The sequence below is a fragment of the Leptopilina heterotoma genome, unplaced genomic scaffold (assembly GCF_015476425.1).
Source record: "Leptopilina heterotoma isolate Lh14 unplaced genomic scaffold, ASM1547642v1 Lhet_81, whole genome shotgun sequence".
In the NCBI taxonomy this organism is placed as follows: Eukaryota; Metazoa; Arthropoda; class Insecta; order Hymenoptera; family Figitidae; genus Leptopilina; species Leptopilina heterotoma.
Genome location: NW_025111185.1, coordinates 1,391,414 through 1,412,890, shown reverse-complemented (window position 1 = coordinate 1,412,890; position 21,477 = coordinate 1,391,414). Strand labels below are relative to the sequence as shown.

At 24.9% G+C, this 21,477-nt stretch overlaps 1 protein-coding gene across 2 annotated transcripts; it reads right to left on the bottom strand.

Moving 5' to 3' along the window:
• Window positions 1-9,312: 9,312 nt before the first annotated feature.
• On the bottom strand, window positions 9,313-19,637 carry LOC122511310 (LIM domain kinase 1). 2 transcript variants are annotated; one of them, XM_043626466.1, is made up of 8 exons: window positions 19,388-19,637; window positions 18,557-18,653; window positions 15,149-15,592; window positions 14,718-14,810; window positions 13,788-13,920; window positions 13,455-13,669; window positions 11,570-11,795; window positions 9,313-11,473 (listed from the first exon to the last, which is right to left on the bottom strand). In XM_043626466.1, exons 1-8 carry the CDS (start codon window positions 19,407-19,409, stop codon window positions 9,647-9,649), a joined length of 3,057 nt encoding a protein of 1,018 aa, XP_043482401.1. In that variant the 5' UTR covers window positions 19,410-19,637; the 3' UTR covers window positions 9,313-9,646. The 2 variants fall into 2 exon arrangements, with proteins under 2 accessions (XP_043482401.1, XP_043482402.1); XM_043626467.1 differs by lacking the exon at window positions 14,718-14,810.
• Between the last annotated feature and the right edge of the window lie 1,840 nt (window positions 19,638-21,477).

Here is a 21,477-nt window from a genome sequence, read left to right as displayed (position 1 = left end):
CGTAAATTGCTTCTTTAAAAATTTTTTCTGAGAGCCACCAACATTATATTTTATTACATTAAAAAAAAAAAAAAATTCCTTGGGATTTTTGTTTTTATTGTAGATAATTATTTATTGGCAATTATCTAAAGATAGTAATTATTTTTTATGAGAGATCAATTTTTTTTGGTAGAAAAAAAGGTTTATAATTTCCGTTAAATTTTTTTTCCTGAAGAGGATTTTATATTTTATTTTGATTTATTTGTTTTTATTCATTATTGTTGAAAATCTCTAAGATGGGAGCGATTCAGTTCAGAAATAATTTATTTTATTTTTAATCTAATAAGTAGCTTTTGTTTTTTTAATACATTTTTGAGACAAAAATGAAAAATTTGTAATATTTTTGACTTCACTAACGATTTATTTCGATTTGCAGATATTGCTGGGAACTTTATTCGCCTTCAGAGGAATTAAAACAAATGGAGTATTGGAACGTTGGATCATTTTGGAAATCAGAGTTCAATTCTTATGGATACTGTTGGCATTGGAAAATTTTCTTCAACTGAAACCTTCTTGGCAACATGTTGAAGAATGAATGGCGCCAGTTTTTACGTGAGATCCGCCCATGGGTTATAAATATTTTTTTCTCTCATCGTTCGGTCTCTCAAGTTCATATATGTTCCCACCTGAAATAAAGGTGCATGGGACCATCTCGTTCAAAATGTGTCACCTGAGCCTGGTAGCAAACACTGATTTGGTGTCACGATAGCGGACACTTTGAGTTCTCAACTTTATCTCATTGCAAGATTAACAAACAAGGAAATATTCTTTCAATTTGAATATTCAATTTGAAAATTAAGTTTTTCATATTCTCGAACGTAAGTTTTAATTAGTATTCTTTGTCGTTGTAGTTATCTCTTAATTAACTCTTTTTTTGTATTTTCTATTCAATTCTATAAATTCTTTTCACAATCATTTTTATTAAAAACAGAATGTCGTTGAAAATTCAATTTTTTTTATTAAACTCCAATTCTCATTTCTGAGATTCGAAAATTTAGATATTTTGAGTTTGAAATTGAGAAAATGGTCATAAAATCATTAAATCGTTTGTTATAGGAGTTTTATGCTCGAGAAAGAATCGTTCGCCTGCTGTGAAAAGACATTAAAATAGTAGAGATTCCTAATATCAATTCGATTTTATTATCTACTTGTACCGATCATAACGATCTTGAATGTTGAAAATTCACACCTAAATTAAATTTTATATTTTAGAATTTCTCATCTATATAGAGAAACCAATAAACTGTTTTAATAAATTTCGTATCATTAACGGTATATTTCCAATTATTTTAAAAAGCCGAACGATATTTCTCGCGTTTAATTAAAAATTGCCCTGGCACTTCAAATTAAAATCGATCCATTAAATATTTCTTTCAGAAAGTTCTGAAGGTTTTTTTTTTACTTTTTTTGAAAGCGTAAATGTTCCTTTCAAAAAAAGGAAAAGGAAAGAAAAAAAAGATAATTATATAGAGAAAATATGAAATAAGTTATGATATATATTTTTCAGGAGTTTGGAATATTTTGCCTGCGCTCGCTGGAATGGGAAAAAGAAGGATATGGATGAATGTTTTTGTGGATTCAAGTGAGGTGGCTGGATGATAAGATCTCTTTTCCTTCGCTCAGCCCCAAAAATCTACTCTGACTCTGCGGTGTAACAAATTTTATTTTTTTTGGGTTGGTCATGTCACTCCTTAATTATCTCAGTAGTGCCCGCACGGGCAGTTAAGAGACAAAAGGATCAGTCGATTCACCGACGTTTTTACTTCAGCTTCACTCACAGGAAGATTAGGGGTGACATTATATGACAAGCCATTGACGACCCTGGCGAGAGAAACAGATATTTTCAATCTTGATAAGGGTTTCTCATTTCGAAAACAACACCCATCGTATGGTAAGAAATTTTTCACCTCGCAATCTTGTTTTTCATTAATCTTCTTCTTTTTCTTTTCCTTTTTCATTACTGCGTTTATACAAAAGCTATTTTTTTTTAATTCGTAATTTTCTTTTTATTTTTAATGACAAAATCTTCTTCTTTTCCTTTTTCATTATTGTTTATACAAAAGCTTTTTGTTGTAAATTCGTAATTTTCTTTTTAATGTAAATAATTATTGTAAACGAAAAACAATTGAAATAACAAGAAAAATAATTTTGATTGCTGTTAATTTTCATTTTCTTTTTATTGCAAAAGAAAAAAATTAAAGTAACAAAAAAATATTTTTAATTGCTCTTTGATTGTTAATTTGTAATTTTTATTTATTGTAAACGAGAAGAAATTGAAATGACAAAAAAAATTTTACTACTGTTTAATTGTAAATTTGTAATTTTCTTTTTAATGCAAATAATTATTTTACACGAAAAACAATTGAAATAACAAGAAAAATAATTTTTACTGCTGTTAATTTACAATTTCCTTTTTATTGTAAACGAAAAAAATTGAAATAACAACAAGAAAAATAATTTTGATTACTGTTAATTTTAATTTTTTTTTATTGTAAAAGAAAAAAATTGAAATAACAAAAAAAATAGATTTAACTGCTATTTAATTGTTAATTTGTAATTTTCTTTTTATTATAAACGAGAAAAAATTGAAATAACATGAAAAATAGTTTTGACGGCTGTTAATTATAAATACGTAATTTTTTTTTTATAAAAGAAAAACAATTTAAATAATAAAAAAAAAAATTGTTGTGTTATTAATTTTAATTTTCTATTTATTACAAACGGAAAAGATTGAAATTAACATAAAAAATAATTTGACTGATTTTAATTGTAAATTGTAATTTTTTTTATTGTAAAAGAAAAAAATTGTAATAACAACATGAAAAATAGTTTTGACGGCTGTTAATTACAAATTCATGATTTTATTTTTATTGTAAGCGAGAAAAAAATCGAAATACATTTTATTTTTGCAGTAAATATAATCGTAGAAATCGAAATATGGAAACTAATTGAGAAATAAATTGAGACTTGATTATTGTGGGAAGAGAGAAGAGTGCGGAAAACGTGGTAAATATCTTAATAATCTTTAATTTTGAAACGCTACATGGCTATGCACACGCGAATAATATATACATATATCGAAAAAAAAATCGAGGTGAACTAAGCGAGTGTAACTCATCTCCTAGGAAGCCCAGTTCTGCACTGGAGTTGTTTATGTTTTCCTGTGTAGCAGTTTCTGAAATATGCAAATCACGAATTCGCATAATAGTACTATCGCGAGCTGCTTTAGTATATAGTCACTTCGAGACTGTCTATATTTCGATTTCCATGCGGTCCTATCAGAAAAGTTCTTTTAAAATATTTTTGAATACGCATATTATGAACAAAAACGATCTTCCGTTAAAAATCATTTTTAAATAATCTTTTTATACGTAAAAATGAAAATAAATTAAAATTAAAAGTTGAACATGAAATGTAGAAAATTTTAATCAAATTTATAATCTTATTTCTTTCAGATAAATGAAATGATGGAACAAAAAAACGAAATGGAAAAAAGTCGAAAATGGAGTGGGAAATTTTCGGAGGATTAAAATTGAAGAATACAGGTGAGAATATTTTAGGAATAAATGAAAAATGAATGAATAAATAATATTACTTGACAAGAAGATTTTTTGACAGTTTAAAATTTTAAATTCACATTTTTGTTAATTTAGATTTTATACAAAATTATTTTATTTTACTTTCAGATTCCTTTTCTTGGTCCAAAAAGAGAAAATTCATCATGGCAAATCATCGAGTCTCGATCATCGGTACAGCAAATTTTCCTTTTCAAATTTTAAGGATCAGTAAAAATTCCTTTTTTTAATTTCAAAAACAATTAAATATCAGTTCGAATAGCAGATTTTGTGAAATTAAGTTTACATTTTAAATGATTATTCCATTTTACTTTCAGATTATCCTTTTATTGGTCCAAAAAGAAAAATTCTTCATCGCCAGCTTCAGCACCTTTTCAAATTTAAAGGTCTGTGATTTAATTTTCATAATATAACTATATATATTTATAGTAAAATAACTTGAATTGAAAAAAATTCGAAAATTCAAGTTCATTTAGTAAATTTTCAATGAAGAAATAAGGAAATTTTGAAAAAGGCAATAATTTAGAGAAACGGAAAAATGAAAGAAAAGGAAAAAAATATGAAATAGATAATAAATGGGATGAAAAAGAAATGATATGCAAAGCTAAGGTAGAACTTGAAATTTTTGGCGGATCGTCGAGAGATAGAGAGCGAGAGCCCGCGGAACAACGTAATTTGTCCTAAAAAATTACGATCTCAAGTGTGGAAATTTATGGTTGACCATGTCGACGGAAACCTTAAATTTAACATCCAGTGTGGTTGGCGGAATTCTACGACGACCGGGTTGAAAAAGAGGGAATGAAAGGGGGTGGCCGTGGCATAACACGACGAAGCTCATCTGAATAAAATGATAATAAACCGCGTTGTAGAGCTCCTCGTGTTCGTTGAGAGACTTCGCGTTTCGCATCCGAAACGAAATAAGCGAATAGAAGGCGCTCGCATATAGTGCTGTGTGTATATTCTGCATATTCTTTTCTACTTTTATAATAATAATATTATTATTATTATTATTATTATTCAAGTCGTTTAGCAGAAAGAAAAAAATGATGTCTTGAAATTTTTATTAATTTTTTCTCACAAATAATAATCTTTGCCTATTATTTAGTTATTTTGTTTATTTAATAATAGACAAAGACTATTTTTTGATTTTATGTGTTTAATAATAGACAAAGGCTATTTTTTGCCTATTATTTAATTATTATTTTTGAAAAAAAATAGAAAATTGAAGGCAAATATTTTTGAAATATTTTGCTGCCGCAAAAATTAATTCAATCATAATCATAATCATAAAATAGAAATCTTTATTAAAAATCGTTGAATTCCGGTCATCTGTTCGCAGTTTGAAGTTAGTTGATGTTAGCTTTTTTATTTCCAAACTTTTTTAATAACTTTTCTTTTTAAATATTTTCAATTTCAAATTTAATATACCTATTGAAAATCATTGAATTCTTATAACGAATTTTATCAAAAAATTTGAGAATAATTGAATTCCTTCAAAGAATTTTATTATTTTAAAAAATCGAAATTTTAAATTGTTTTGAAGAATTTCTTTGAATTTTTTTTTAAATAATGGAGTTTTTTTTTAATAATTTTAATTGAAAATTTTGAAATTAATTGAATTTTATGAAGAATTTCTTTCAAGTTTTTAAAATAATCGTGTTTCTTAATAATTGAAATTAAACATTTAATTATTTAATTTTATTAAAATTTTTAGAATATAATTAAATTTTTAATTATAATATAATTAATATAAAAAATATAATTATATAAAAATATAATTTGATTTTTGAAATTTATTAAAATTGTATTGAAAATAATTGAATTCCTCAGGAGAATTTTATTATTTATAAAAAATAATTTAATTTTTGACAAGAATTGACAAAGATTTGTTTCAAATTTTTGAAAATAATTGAAATTCTGTAAAGAATTCAATTATTTATGAAAATAATTGAATTCTCGACAAGAATTTATTTCAAATTTTTGAAAATATTTGAAATCCTCCGAAGAATTTTATTATTAATGAAAGTAATTGAAATCTTCCAAAGAATTTTATTCTTTATGAAGATAATTGAATTCTTGAGAAGAATTTTATTAAAATTTTTTAAAATAATTGAAATCCTTTGAAAAATGTTATTATTTATGAAAATAATATTGAATTCTTGCGATGAATTTTATTAAAATTTTTGAAAAATAATATAATTTTAATTCTTTGGAGGAATTTAATGAAGATTGTATTGAAAAATAATTGAATTTTTAGGAAGAATTTTATTAAAAATTTTAGAAAATAATTGAATTCTTTTGGAAAATTTTATAAATTAAGAAAAAAATTTTATTCTTTCGTGAAATTTTATTGATAATAATTGAATTTTTGCCAAATATATTTTACTATTTATAAAAATAATTGAATTCTTCCAAAGAATGTTATTATTTATGAAAATAATTGAATTCTTACGAAGAATTATATTAAAATTTTTGAAAATGTAAACAATATATTTATTAATTATGTACTTAATAAGTGGATTCTTTAAATTTTGATTATGAAATTATTTAAAAATTTATATTTGAAATTATTCCAATTTTCAACGAATTTTAGTTTTTCACTATTAGAGATTTTTCTATTTTGAAAACTTTCTGGGAAAAAATCCTTCTTATTTCAAAGAAAATTCGAAGCACTTTTCAGAAGGGATTCTTTTGGAATTCTTACCAGATTTCTGGAAAAGTTGAACAATTTTCCAGGAACTGAGAAATATTCTTTCAAAATAGTTTTTTTTTTGACATTTTTCTTCTTTTTGGATTATCTTTACATTTTTCAATTATTTTTTTACCTTTAATATAGATAAAAAAATAAATGAATACCTATAAAGTAAATAAATGAAAAGTAAACGAATGAAAAAAAAATATTATTGAAAACTTTTTGAATGAAAGTAAAAAATAAAAAGTAAATATTATTGAAAAATCCTCAAATAAAAAATAAAAATAGAATGTAAATAAATAAAATTAAAGATAAATGAATAAAAAATAAATAAATAGAAAATAAAATAAAAAAAAATCAACAATTTTGAAAATTGGAGCTAATTCGATTAACTTGTTAGTTTACTTAAAAAAATTGACAATTTAAGAACTTAATTCTATTATTATCAATCGTGAAAATAATTATTGTACAACATTTTTTTTTTAAGACAACTGTTTATTAATCTACTTGCGGTGGTAAACCTTATTTTGCTTGTTACATATCTCTACAAACGTACAATTACAATCTAAATTGCTAACAAAACAATTTCAGAATTTTTTTTTTCTATCACAGGCAACATTTCCTGAATGAAATCAAAATAGGGTATTAAAAATACATCTGCATTTTTTTTTCTCATATATATTATTAATTAACTATAAAAAAATATAATTCAGTGTTGGATTTAGAAAAACTTAGTGATTTCTATTTTTGAATTATTATTATATGGTACACATTTTTTTTCATTATACATGTATACGTATATAGATAAATTTTACAGTAAAATATTATCAATTTCCTCAAGTGCCACAGGGATCAAAAATAAATTAGTCGGAGTAAAGAATTTTTAAATTCTGCCTAAATTTGCAAATCATTGAATTTTTCATATTTATTAAAAAACTAAAAAAAAGAACTAAAGGAATTAAAAAAAATAAAAAATTTATAATAATAATTTTTACTTAATAGTAATATTTTCTTATAAATGAGTAAATAATTATTACATAAATAACTTAAATAAATTTTTTTAATAAATAAATATATAGTTGTCTTTTTTTTAAATAGAGAAAATGTTTTCTTGGAAAATAATTTTCTTACCTATTTGTAAAATGTTTAAACTCAATATTTTTCTGAAAACTTCAAGAAATTTGCAAATTTAGTAACAGAATTAAAAATAAAAATTATATTTAAAAAAATAAACTAAAATTAATACTTTTGTTCAGTAAACTATCTTATTCTTGGAAATTTAAAAATTTTTTCAAGAAAAGTATTTTCTTTTTTATTTTTTTTCTCTTTTTTTTGTTTCCTTTTCTTTTTTTTTTTTTTGCTTTGTTTTGGAAATTATTTAGAATTCTTTGGATAGCGTCAAATATAGCGTCTTAATTATATTTCTTAAAGCTTAAATGCTTTTTTTTTTTTTTTTTTTTTTTAAAGTGGAGATAAAATCACATATTTTTTGTCAAATTCAGTTATGATATATAAGTAAAAAAAGCTTTCTTAATTTCTAGTCTTTTGTCACTACAAAAAACATCGATTCAACTATTTTTTTTTAATCATTTTTTTCAGTATATAACTAAATTTAATACAAAAAAGAGTGAATTATTTCACTTATAAACATTTCAATGTTTCAATATTTATATATATTATTATATAGATACATATTCTTATAAAGCAAAAACGTTCATATTCAGTAAACAAATTATTTTTTTTTAAATTGACTAATTTACTCAACATTTTTTTTTTTTAGAATTTGAGTAATTAAATAAACTACTACATAGCACTTCTGTGAACAATATAAGAATGTTTTTATATTAGAAATAGCAGCCTTTAAAATCTTTTAAATTTTTTTTGAAAAAATTTGATTTTTCTTGTGAAGATATTTTCTTTTTTAATGCGAGTTTTAAAAATCGAAATACTTTCGTCGATTAATGAACGCGTGATTTTTTTTTTGTGAAAATATGGCTTTAGAATTATTTTTGCCATAAACTTATAATTTAGTAAAATCTAGTTTCTATATTAAATCGTATATACAGATTATAATTTTTTATACATAACATTATTTCAGGTCATTGTGATGAAACTCGATGTATAGAGCAAAATGAATAATTTGGTATTTTAGTGAATTAATATAATAGGCATTTTAACGTTAATTTGCACCTTTTCTTTTTGTATTGCATTTAGTGTTTCGTTTAAATAAATTTTAAACGAAAATTTGTGTTTTCGTTTGAATTTTTAAATAATTCACGAAAAAAATACCTTTGCACCTTTGAATCTAGAGTTCGACTTTTGAAATTTGACTAATTAATTGATAATTAGTTTCGAATTATTAATTAATTAGTCTATATTATGATTTCTGGTAAATAAAAGAAAAATTAATAAAGTAGAAAAGAAATGAGAAAGTAATCAAAATTTTAAGAATTGGTGATGGATTTTTCTGTTTGAAATTTTAAATAGTATTTTTTTTTGCTTTCGCTTCGAAATTGTATTTTTTTTTTGTTAAAAGATTTTTGTTTTCGTTTCTCGATTAACAAAAAACTGTTTTCGATTAACAGTTTCTTTTCTCCGTTCGCTTCGAAAATATCCTTTAGAACTCTAGACACATCTAATCATTTCTTTTTCGAATATTTACAGTAGTTTTTACATGATAATGAATCATTGAAATATTTTACAAATCTATTCTAAATTCGTTAAGGAAGCACGTAACTCCTTTATACTATGTAATAATTATTATCATCAAAACTTTTCAAGTTACACTCAGTCTCGTTGCACGTTTTTTTTTTCATTGAGAAAAAACTCGGGGTTGAGAATTTAAAAAATTTCTCAAATTTTTCTCTTTTCCATAATAGTTAACGATTACTTTTTTTGAAAAATCCAAAATCTGGATGGAATGCTTTTAGTGGAAGCGTACTATACAATTATAATAGTACCTGGAATTGTTTCTGGGAATGTAACAATTTCAGTTCAAAAAATCCCACTCAGACTTTTTCTTCAAAAATTAAGAGACATCTCATCTTAGATGTCAAAAGAAAAGTTCCTTTTTGAGATTCAAATAAATATCGATGTTTCATTAATGAATTTACAAAAATCGCATGTTTTTTTATATGCGAGATATTTTTTTTTTGCTTGTAAATATTAAATTTACAAACGAGATTCGATGTAATACTGACCATTGAAGAATTTCTGATTATGTACAAATTGTTCGATAGAAAAGGAGATTTCTATTCGATAAGAGTATAGAACCTTGAAAAGAAAAGAAATTAAATCTAAAACTAGGTACAAATATCAAAGGGCAAGTCTTCTTTTTTTTTTACAAAGCGGTGCTCTCGATTGGAGATGTACACCTACTGTGGGAATGACATAATTCTGGAATTTCACTCTCGTCTCGAAGTTTATCTAAATCGAGTTCAGAGAAGAAATCGCTTTTCATTGTACCCACCGCACTATCCAAATAGCTGTCCTTCCTTTGAACCTCATAGGAATTTGATGGATTGCGCAATTTATTATCGACAGCTTTTAATTTAGTTTCGAGAATATTTTTCAAATCATTCTCGTCCGTGGTGGATAGATTTTCGATTTTTGGTGGGAATTTTTGACGTGAGAGTGGGGATTTTGATTCTTCGGTTTTCTCACAATTGTCTATTGATTCATCTCTTGTGAAGGCATTTTTTGTTGTTTCTTTCGTTGGGGATATTTTTGTTCTCCTCAAGTAACAACCGGTTGATTTTGAATTCACTGTCTCGTCCGTGGTTGTGGTTCCTTTTCGAGAATCATTTTCTTTTGAATTTGAATTATTGCGACGACAAGATTTATTTTCCTTCTCGGAAGGTGTTATTGATTTGCTTATTTGACGCAAATAGGTACCAACGATATTTGTTGAATTTGGTGTTTTGAATTTAATTTTCTCCTGGGAATTATTAACTTTGTACTTGTTTTCATGTCCGGTTTTTGGAAAATTTGATTCTGTTCCCGGTTCAATGTACTTTGTTTCTGTCTTTTCCTCGTCTCGGCTATTTTGTAGGGTGCGTAAATTTTCTTTGGTAACTTCGGTAGAATTTTTCTCTTTTGATTTATTGTGTGTTCTTAGATATCTACCACTGAATCCACTGATATCGGGAGAGACGAGAACAGTTTCTTTCTTTTCGGAGGAGTATTTTCTGCCTCGATGTCGTCCGCTCTCTTGACTATTTTGCCTCGAGTAGCGAACAGTGTCGACTTCTTCGGATGCACCACGTTCTGGGGATATTTCCCGTTCTAGAGTGCTGTCATTGCAGCCTCCTCGTTTTCGCTCTTGATGCACTTGTCCTTCGTTGATGGGTTTCAGTTGAGGTGCTAGAGTCTCGGGTGTTGTCGATTCACTGCTACTTGGACTTGGTCCCATGTAATGACGAATATCAAATTCGAGATCAGACGGTAGACTTGCACCGACAGATAAGTGCATTGCTAGACCCTCTAGCCAAACTTCCATAATTTCGAAAGGCGGTCTCTTATCGGGATTTAAATCACAGCAGAGAAAAGCTATTGTGTAAAATGTTTCGGGACAATTGGCGCAAAATTTCTCCTTGAAAACGTGTTTATTGAGTCCGAAATCGGATGATCTTGGTAAATAATCGGGATCCGCTTGAACTCGGCCAATAATTTCGCAGACGACAATTCCAAAACTGAAAATGTCAACCTTCTCGTCGTATTTATTGCCTTTCATCATTTCCGGTGCCATCCAGTAGGGATTTCCCACAACTGTGTAACGTTTTTTGCGCTCCTTTTTCGAGCATCTCGCCTCGCCCCCATCGGAATGTCGACTGTACTTTCTTTTGTCCAAGGCACTGCCATTTTGCATTATTCTAGCGAGTCCAAAATCCGCGACGACAACTGTTTTGTCCTCGCGAACGAGACAATTGTGAGAATTTAAATCACGATGAATAATATTCATTGAATGGAGATAGGCCATGCCGGCTGCAATATCTTTTGCAAAAGAAGTCCTTTGCTCCCAGGGTAGGGGTTTGTTACTGTCGTGAAGTAATTCACGTAGAGTGCCACCTGCTATGAATTCCGTGACGAGATGAAGTTTTTTGTCCTTGTAGAGGACACCGATAAAGCGTAGAACATTATTGTGATGTAGGGACCGAAGTACTGCGACCTGGAAATTAAATTAAAATTTCAATCAAAATTCTAAAAAAAAAAAATACTATTAGATTCAAGATACTATTAGATTCTTCAAAAAATGATTTTTCACCTCTTTCAAAAAATTCTTTTGTGCTTCTTCATCAACTCTGTATAATTCTTTGAGCACCATAATTTCCTTTGTGTCTCGATGAGTGACCTTATACACTTGTCCGAAGAATCCTTTTCCCAAAAGTTCGCCCTTCACCAAATCGCTGGCTCGAAAAATCCTCTGATTCTTCGGTTCAACTCGAAATGATCTCGTTCGACTTAGATCGCAGGTCGGATTTGGCGAAGTTCTAAAATAATTATTGAATTATTAATTATTAAATTATTTATTTGAATTATTACTTCCTCATAGAGGAAGTATTGTAATACCAAAATTTTTCGAGTTTTAATTATTTAATTAACTAGCAAATAATATTCGCGTCAGCGCGCGGAACGCAGTATTTTATTTATTATTATTTTGTAAATTAAAAAAGTTTATATTTTCAAGACTAAACATCAATTTTTGAAATGATTACAGTTTTAAAATTTAAAGAATTCACTTATTAAGTACATAATATTAAATATTCTTGTTTTTTATTATTATTATTCTAAAATTTTAATACAATTTTTCGCAAGAATTTCATTGTTATTCTCATAAATAATAATATTTTTTAAAGCAATTCAATTATTTTTAAAAATATCAATTAAATTCGATTATTTTCAAGAATTTTAATATAAATTCAATTATTATCAACAATTTTGATGAAATTCTTTAAAAAAAACATTATTTTCAAAACTTTTAATAAAATTTCTTTAAGAAATTTAATTATTTTCAAAAATTTAGTTAAAATTCTTCGAAATAATTCAATTATTTTTAAGAATTGTAATATCCTCCGCAAGAATTCAAATATTTTCATAAATAAGAAAATTCTTCAAAGGAATTTAATTATTTTCATAAATAATTAAATGTTTCGGAGGAATTCAATTATTTTCAATACAATTTTAATAAAATTTCTTTAACAGGTTCAATTATTTTTAAAAATTCTTCTACATAATTTAATTGTTCTAAAAAGTTTTTAATAAAATTCTTTGTAAACTTTAAATTATTTTCAAACTTTTCAATTAAAATTATTTAAAAAAGTTTCATTAATTTTACAAAATTTAATGAAATTTTTCGAAATAATACAATTATTTTTAAAAATAATATTATTTAATTTCAATTATTTTCAAGATTTATTATAAAAATTCAATTATTTTCACCAATTCTTATAAAATTCTTCGAAACAATTCAATTATTTTTATAAATTGTAAAATTCTTGGCAAAAATTCAATTATTTTTATAAATAAAAAAATTCTTCGCAAGAATTAAAATATTTTCATAAATAAGAAAATTCTTCAAAGGAATTTAATTATTTTCATAAATAATTAAATGTTTCGGAGGAATTCAATTATTTTCAATACAATTTTAATAAAATTTCTAGAAAGAATACAATTATTTTTAAAAATATTATTTTTATTCAATTATTTTTAAGAATTTTAATAAAAATTCAATTATTTTTATAAATTGTAAAATTCTTCTCAAGAATTCAATTATTTTTGTAAATAATAAAATTTTTCTGAGAAATTCAATTATTTTCAATACAATTTTAATAATATTCTCTCGAAAGAATTCAATTATTGAAAAAAATGTTGATGAAATTCTTGAAATGAATTCAATTATTTTCAAATTTTTTGATAAATACTTTGCAAGAATTCAATTATTTTCAGTACATTAATTTTAAAATTGAAAACATTTAAAAAGGAGAATTATTTAAAAAGTTAGGAAACAAAAAAGCAAACAGTAACTAACTTGAAACTGCGAACAGATTACCGGAATACAACGATTATTAATGTAGATTATTATTTTTAAGTAATTAATTCCAAATCTGTTAAAATATTTAAAAAATTATTTTTTCAACTAAAAATCTCACCCGTCCAATAATCTTGACATCGAACTGCTTCTTTCCTTATGTGGATCCTTTGTTCTTCTTAATTGTCTGCTTCTTGTTCCGCTAATGTATCCTTCGTCTCTTCTTTTAAAAATTCGCTCTTTATTATCGGGACTTGTTTTTGACATTACTGTGGACGGAATATTTGAGAAAATAGGCCTACGTGAAACTGCATCCGGATCGTGTTCTATTGTTAACTGTAGAAAAATAATATTATTACTATATTTATTTTCCAATTTCTAATCTTATTGCTAATAAACAATTCTTTTCAATAAATATTTATATTTTTCTATGACTAGCAAAGAAAAAAAATACCTGTAAAACTGAGTCTGAATATCGAATTAGATTCTCGATACTTTCAATGGGTTGATCTTTGACAGGTGTTCCATTGACTTCTAAAATTCGATCTCCAATGTGTAAAGACATGAGATCGTTAGACATGTTAAGCCTGTAAATTAAATTCCACGAGTTAATTAAATATTCATTTAACATTCTGATAACATATACAAACATCAATTACGACATTAATTATCCACTTGTGAAAGGTCATAATAAATTAATTTTTACACCAAATGTATTCTTTTTTGAAGGAATACTTATATTTTGTCTTGATTTTTTAAATAATTCCTTTCCACTGGAAATTAATATCGCAAATTCTTCCCTAAAGGACAATAAAACAAATTCTACATGCAGTTTTTAAAGTGCAGGTGCATTTTTCAAAAAAAAAATAATCCACTGAAAATTCCTTTCTGAAAATCAATTCACTGAAAACAATAATTGTATAATTAAGTCTGTGATAAAATATTTGATGCAAAAGTACTAAAATAATGATTATTAGTATTTTTTAGCTTATTTTCATTCATCGAAATGTTTCTTTTCTAATTGGCAAAATGAAATTAATAAATTGCGATATAAACGTGCAAATTTAATTTTACCGCAAAATTTCTAATTAAATTGTTATTTTTCTTGATATTTACAAAGATTTTGAAAACAAATTATCTAAAAAATTAGAAATTACTAAATAACACAAAATAATTATTAACTATTTGATAAAACTAAAATTAGTGGGATGTAGGAAAATATTTCTAGTGTTTCAAAGTCAATTATAACAACACAACTACAATTTCATGCAGGTGATAAAAAAATATTAAAACCATCACAATCTGGAATTTATGGTATTAGTCTAAATGATTTTCTAACTAGACACAGGACTAGAGAAGCACATTATTTACTGTTATAAAGTACCTATGATTAGAGAAGTGGCAGCAAACTCTAAAGAAAACCTCCATGATAGAGGCCACCAGCTTACAGATCTTTCCACGAACATTTTTCAATAACCTGTATTTTATTGCAGATTTATTATTAAAGGCTCAGCATAATTAATAACCCACGAAATTAACTACTTAAATTAATTCAACTTTCTCAGAGAATTTCTTTTTTATTTTTAAATTTTCAAAAATTACGTTTCTAAATTTTAAATGAATCATTTATCTGTTAAAATAATTATTATTAGTCAAGCATTAATTCCTTGTTGAAATATTTCTGCAGGGCTGCAGGGCTAAATTATCAAATGAAGAACTAAAACTTATTTTACTTATTTATTAAACTAATTTTTTTTTATTAAATTTTGTATTCTTTTGGAATTGAGTGATTAAATTCTTTCGAAATTCACTTACTCGGATATGCGGAGTAAACCACCGCCACAGCTACGGGGACTTGGTGTCGTATCCAAAGTTAATCTAATACCTCTTTGTTTTTCAGAGTCACCAGTGTTTGGAGGGATTTCTACCAGTCGAATACTGTGAGGTTTCCTTGAGAAAGGCTGATTGGCAGTTCTATTCAGTGGTTGCATTTGTCGTTTGTAACAAACGCCGCAATAAAGATTTGATCTTTCAACGAGGGCATAACTCTCACCATCGCCGATGAATGCACCACATGAGGTGCAGGCAAAACATTCTGGATGAAATTTGTGATCTCCTGCCAACATGACAGGGCCTGTGATGATTTGTCCACATACTTGACATGCCTCTCCGTACGCTGCCCAGTAATCGTCTTTACAGAAAAGTAAGCCATCTTTCTCAAAGTACCACGACGATAAGCCAATATCACACGCTGAGCATCTGGTGAGTAACAATATTTATTATTAATCACATTACAATATTTATTCAAAATAATTATTTATTAAGCAAATTAAACGAATTTTTTAACTTCAAACATCAATTTTCATTTTGGAATAATTTCGGATTCAAAATTTAGAAAAATTCAATTCTTAACTAATTTACTAATTTATTATTATTATTTAATGTTTTAGAATAATTTTATAAAATTCTTAGCAGGAATTCAATTATTTTCAATACAATTTTAATAAAATTTCTCAAAAGAATTAAATTATTTTCGAAAATTTTGTTAAAATTCTTAGTAAGATTTTAATTATTTTGGAAAATTTTGAATAAATGTGGACGTCCACATGAAAAGGGCCCATTTTGGCACTATTGGAGTTATCTATATGGGCGTAATCCTGGCAAAATTTGGAGAATTTTGAGTGGTCTTAGAACTTTTTTGGTTGAAAATTCGCTGAGTTACGGAATTTCAAAGTTTAGAACGCCAAAAACCTCATTTCGAGAAAAACGGAATTAAAGATTGCGATACCAACTAATTGTTGTATCTCTGGTTCTTCTTGGAAGTTATTCAGATAAGAATTGTTTCTAGTTCAGGGCACCTTGAAGATAAAAAACCAACAGGTTTTAAATTTTTAGAACCACCCCCTCCCCTTAATTAATTAATTAATTTAAAAACCGACAATATGGGCCCTTTTCTAAAAAGGACAGTTTTTCTATTAAAAAACCATTTTTTTACAAGATAAATGATTAGGTACAATTTTATTGTGTCATTTGAAGAAAAAGAATAGATATTAAACTTATTTAAAAATTTTTGACAGTCTCTATTATGAAAAAATTGACGCAATATTAAAATTTTCATTTCGACAATTACGAAAAAAAGATTCTAACATCAATATCTCTGGTTCTTCTGGAAAGTTATTCAGATAAGAATTGTTTACAGTCCAGGGTACCTAAAAGATGAAAAACCAATAAGTTTTAAATTTTTAAAACCTTCCCCCCTCTTAATTTTGAAAAATTTCGTACTTAAGTACGAGAAACCGACAATATGGGCCCTTTTCTAAAAAGGACAGTTTTTCTATTAAAAAACCATTTTTTTACAGGATTAATGATTAGGTACAATTTTATTGTGTCATTTGAAGAAAAAGAGTAGATATTAAACTTATTTAAATTTTTTTAACAGTCTCTATTACGAAAAATTTCACGAAATATCGAATTTTTCATTTCTATGACTACAAAAACAAGGACTCTAACATCAATATCTCTGGTTCTTCTGAGAAGTTATTCAGATAAGAATTGTTTACAGTCCAGGACACCTTAGAGATGAAAAATCAAGAGGTTTTAAATTTTTCTATACCTCCATTTTTAAAATACGGATTACTTTTGCAAATGACCGACAAAATGGGCCCTTTTCATTTTTCTAAAGAACCAATGAAATCAAACAGTTAAAGTATCGATAAATTAATGAAAACCGCATGATTCGACTTGTCAAAACATGTAGATTGATAATAAAAAATAAAAAAAAAATTAAGAATTTGCTCAAAAATTACTAAATTGCGATTATCTCGAAAACTAGAACCGACAATATGGGCCCTTTTCATGTGGACGTCCACAAATTCTTTATGATAATTAAAATATTTTCAATACAATTTTAATTAAATTCCTCGAAAAAAATTCAAGTATTTTCAAAATTTTCATTAAATTCTTCACAAGAATTCAACTATTTTCCTAAATAATAATATTCTTTGCAAGAATTCAATTATTTTCCTAAATAATAATAGTCTTTGCAAAAATTCAATTATTTTAATAAATTTAAATGAATTTCTTCGAAATAATTTATTTATTTTTAAAAATGTTGATAAAATTCATTGCAAGAATTCAATTATTTTTATAAATATACTTTTCAGTTCAATTTTAACAAAAATTTCTCTAAAGAATTCAATTACATTTTTCAAAATTGTAATAAAATTTGTTGAAGAAAGTCAATTATTTTCACAAATTTAAATAAAATTCTTCGAAAAAATCAAATTATTTCCAAAAATTTTAATAAAATTCTTTGAAAGAATTAAATTATTTTCAAAAATTTAAATAAAATTCTTCGAAAGAATTAAATTATTTTCAAAAATTTTGACAAAATTCTTTATAAGAATTTAATTATATTTTCAATACAATTCTAATTGAATTTTCAAATGAATTAAATTACTTTTGCATATTTTAATAAAATTCCTTCTTTTGAAAAATATTTCTAAAATATTTCTACAAAACTTATTCTCTGAATAAGCAAATAATAAATCAGAATTTATTTAAATTTGAATGATTAATAATTTACATTTTAAAAATGTAGAAAATATTCTTGTAATTTTAAAACAATTATTCGCAAAAAATTTAATTTGAAAAATTTCAATAAAATTCTTTGCAAGATAAAAATTTAATTAAATACTTTGAAGAAATTCAATTCTTTTCCCGAATTATAAAATTCTTTGCAGAAGTTCAATTATTTAAAAAATTGTTATTAAATGCTTAATGAGTATCGAAATATTTTTAATACAATTTTATTAAATTCATGGAAAAAATTCAATTATTTTCGAAAATTGTAATAAAATTTTTTGCAAGAATTCAATTATATTTCTAAATAATAAAATTCTTCGCAGAAATTCAATTATTTTTAAAAATGTTGGTAAATTTCTTTATAAGAATTCAATTATTTCTTATTCAAAATTGTAGAAAAGAAATATTTTTAATTTAAATCAGTTTGGTTTAATTAAATTTTGTAATTTTTTAATCTTCAAAGCATTAAATTAGAATTTCATTAATTTAAAAATTTTAAACATTTAAAAGAAAAATTATTAAAAAAAATTAGGACACAAAAAGCAAACGAAAACAATTAACTTCAAACTGCGAACAGATTTCGGAAATACAATGATTATTAGTATAGATTTTTAATTATTAGGGAAATTAATATATTACCTGAAGCAATCAATATGCCATTCTTGATTAAGTGCTTGAACAAATTCATCGTCGTCAATTGCATTTAGACAACCGGCACAAGTTAGACCTCCAGGATCTAGAAAAAATAATTTACTCATTATCTTGTATTTTCCCAAGTATTAATTATTCACAAATGGAAAATTGATATTTAAAAAATTAATTATTGCAAAGAATGAAAATTAACAGATCTGAAAACAAAAATTATTTAGTGACAGTTCTATTCTAAAATTTTAGCAATTTAGTTTCTATTCTTTCAAAAATTCGTCATTTAATGTTTTTAATTACAAATTTAATTGAATTAATTAATTGAATTGAATTTAATTGAATTGGCGTTATTTAATTATTTAGAAAAGTCGTATAAATGTGACATAAAAACGGTTTAGAATCAATGAAAAGTATATAATTTATATATTACACAATGAGAGTTGCTTATTATCAATATATGTCAATAAATTACGCAGTCACAAAGAAACTTTCAAAAATAACAAAAACTCATGTGTGTGATATTTAAAAAATGCAATGTAAATTAAGAATAAAAAAAAGTAAAAGGAAACAAAACAGAATTCGATGGATAGGTAGAAACAACATCTTAGAAGGACAGGACGCCCACATGTTAAAAGCAAGTTTCTTGTATACTTTCAAGACCCCCATGACATTTTGTCTCCGAGGACAATATTATATTTTGTCTTTCTTGGAAAATTTAAAGAAGCTTATTGTATTTTTCTTTTTCAATTTTCAAAACCATAGAGACCAAATTTCCTTTTACTATTTAAAAGCATTTTTCTATAGATAAATAGTAAATTAACCTACCATTTATTGAAACTTCATCCATCACAGCATCTACGTGCAAGCAATTTTTTTCACTTTCACGACAGCTTACACAAAACAATCACTAGCGAGAAGAGAACATTTTTCTTTTGATAATCAAAGTGTCAAAATTGTTTTTTTATTATTGGAGCAATACAGCGTCCACATTTCTTGTTGTTAATTGTTATTCGTTTTTTTTATCGCTTGGAATGATGTCACCATCATCGATGTCAAATTATTTACTTGGTTGTGCTCGGAGCAGACTCGTCAGTGATACCAATCGATTTCCTCCGAGGTTTCTTAGCTGTCAGAAAATTATTTCATTTCTTAGGAAAATAATTATAACATTCGAGTTTAATATGCAAGTCGAGTTTCTTAAAAGAGTGACTAGAATCGATATTGAGGGGGATTTTATTATAATTTCTTGTCATTTTTTAAAATTTTTAAATAACGGAGCTGATGTTCAAACTTTAGAGTTGGTACTGTTGATATCCTGAAGAATCACCAGGGGCGTAACTAGGAAATATTTTCTAAGACGTAATAGGTACATATTATACAAAAATTTTGTGATTCTATTATCAATTGCAATTTTTAAATTCGTAATAATAGTTTGTAACAATATTTCACTAGTATTAATTTTATGTTAGTGAAACAATTTATTTTTTATAATCCATTTTTTTATCGATAGAAATATTGTGACAAGTTTTGTTGGTACGTTCCTGGCGAAATATGCCAAATGTCAAATTAGTTTTTGCTCGTTTGCCATTTGATTTTTAAGGTTTTAAAATAAAAACAACTAAAATTGAAATAAATTATTTTTTATTAATAACTCGTTCATTAACATGGTAATTCTTTAAAAAATCGAATATTAAAAATATATTTATAATTTTTTATATTATTGTACAGAATTTTATACAGAACAATTATTAGTTGAAACTAGCAAATGATACGCGCGCCAGCGCGCAAAACGAGGTATTCCATTTATTATTATTATTTTTTAAATTAAAAACTTTTATATTTTCAAGAATAAACATCAATTTTCTTGAAAGGAATTTAATTATTTTCAATACAATTTTTTTCAAGAATAAACATCAATTTTCTTCAAAGGAATTCAATTATTTTATTATAAATAATAAAATGTTTCCGAGGAATTCAATTATTTTCAATGCAATTTTAATAAAATTTCTCGAAATACAATTATTTTCAAAAATATTATTTAAATTCAATTTTCAAGATTTTTAATAAAAATTCAATTATTTTCAACAATTCTGATAAAAAATTCTTCCAAACAATTCAATATTATTTTTATAAATTGTGTAAAAGTAACTCATCACAGGGTTTCAATTATTTTCAATACAATTTTAATAAAATTTCTAGGAAAAAATTCCATTATATACAAGATAATTTTAATAAAATTTCTCTAACAGGTACAATTATTTTTAAAAATTGTAATAAAAAATTGCTAAACAATTCAATTGTTCTTAAAAGTTTTTAATAAAATTCTTTGTAAATTTCAAGTATTTTCAAAATTTTCAATTAAAATTATTTCAAAAAAATTCATTATTTATACGAAATTTAATGAATATTCTTTAAAAAAATGTAATTATTTCCAAAAACTCTTATAAAATTGTTTAAAAGAATTTAATTTTCTATGAGTAATTTTAATATATTTTAATATTTCAATTTTTTTTTATAAATACTTTCCAAGAATTCAATGATTTTTAGTTCATCGACAATTTAATTATTTCTGAAAAGAATTGAATTCTTGAATAGAATTTTATTAAAACTTTTTTAAATAATTGAATCCCTGCCAAAAAATTTATTATTTCTACAAATAATTGAATTTTTGGAAAATTTTAAAAAATATGTGAATTTTTGAGAAGAATTTTATTAAAATTGTATTTAAAATAATTGAATTCATGTAAAAAATTTACTATTTATTGATATTATTGAATTCTTTCGAAGAATTTAAAAATATTTAAAAATAATGTTTAAAAATAATTTAATTTTTCCTATTTATAAATTGACTTTTTGCAAAGAATTTTATTACAATTATTGACAATAATTAAATTCTTGATAAAATTCAATTACTT

Coding starts and splice junctions, on each gene's coding strand:
- LOC122511310 (XM_043626466.1), bottom strand. CDS start 19,409: ATGGATGAAGTTTCAATAAATG. Junction 13,921..14,717: donor TGCCACTTCTCTAATCATAG/GTACTTTATAAC, acceptor TTTAATTTACAG/GCTTAACATGTCTAACGATC. Junction 13,670..13,787: donor ATTCAGACTCAGTTTTACAG/GTATTTTTTTTC, acceptor ATTTTTCTACAG/TTAACAATAGAACACGATCC.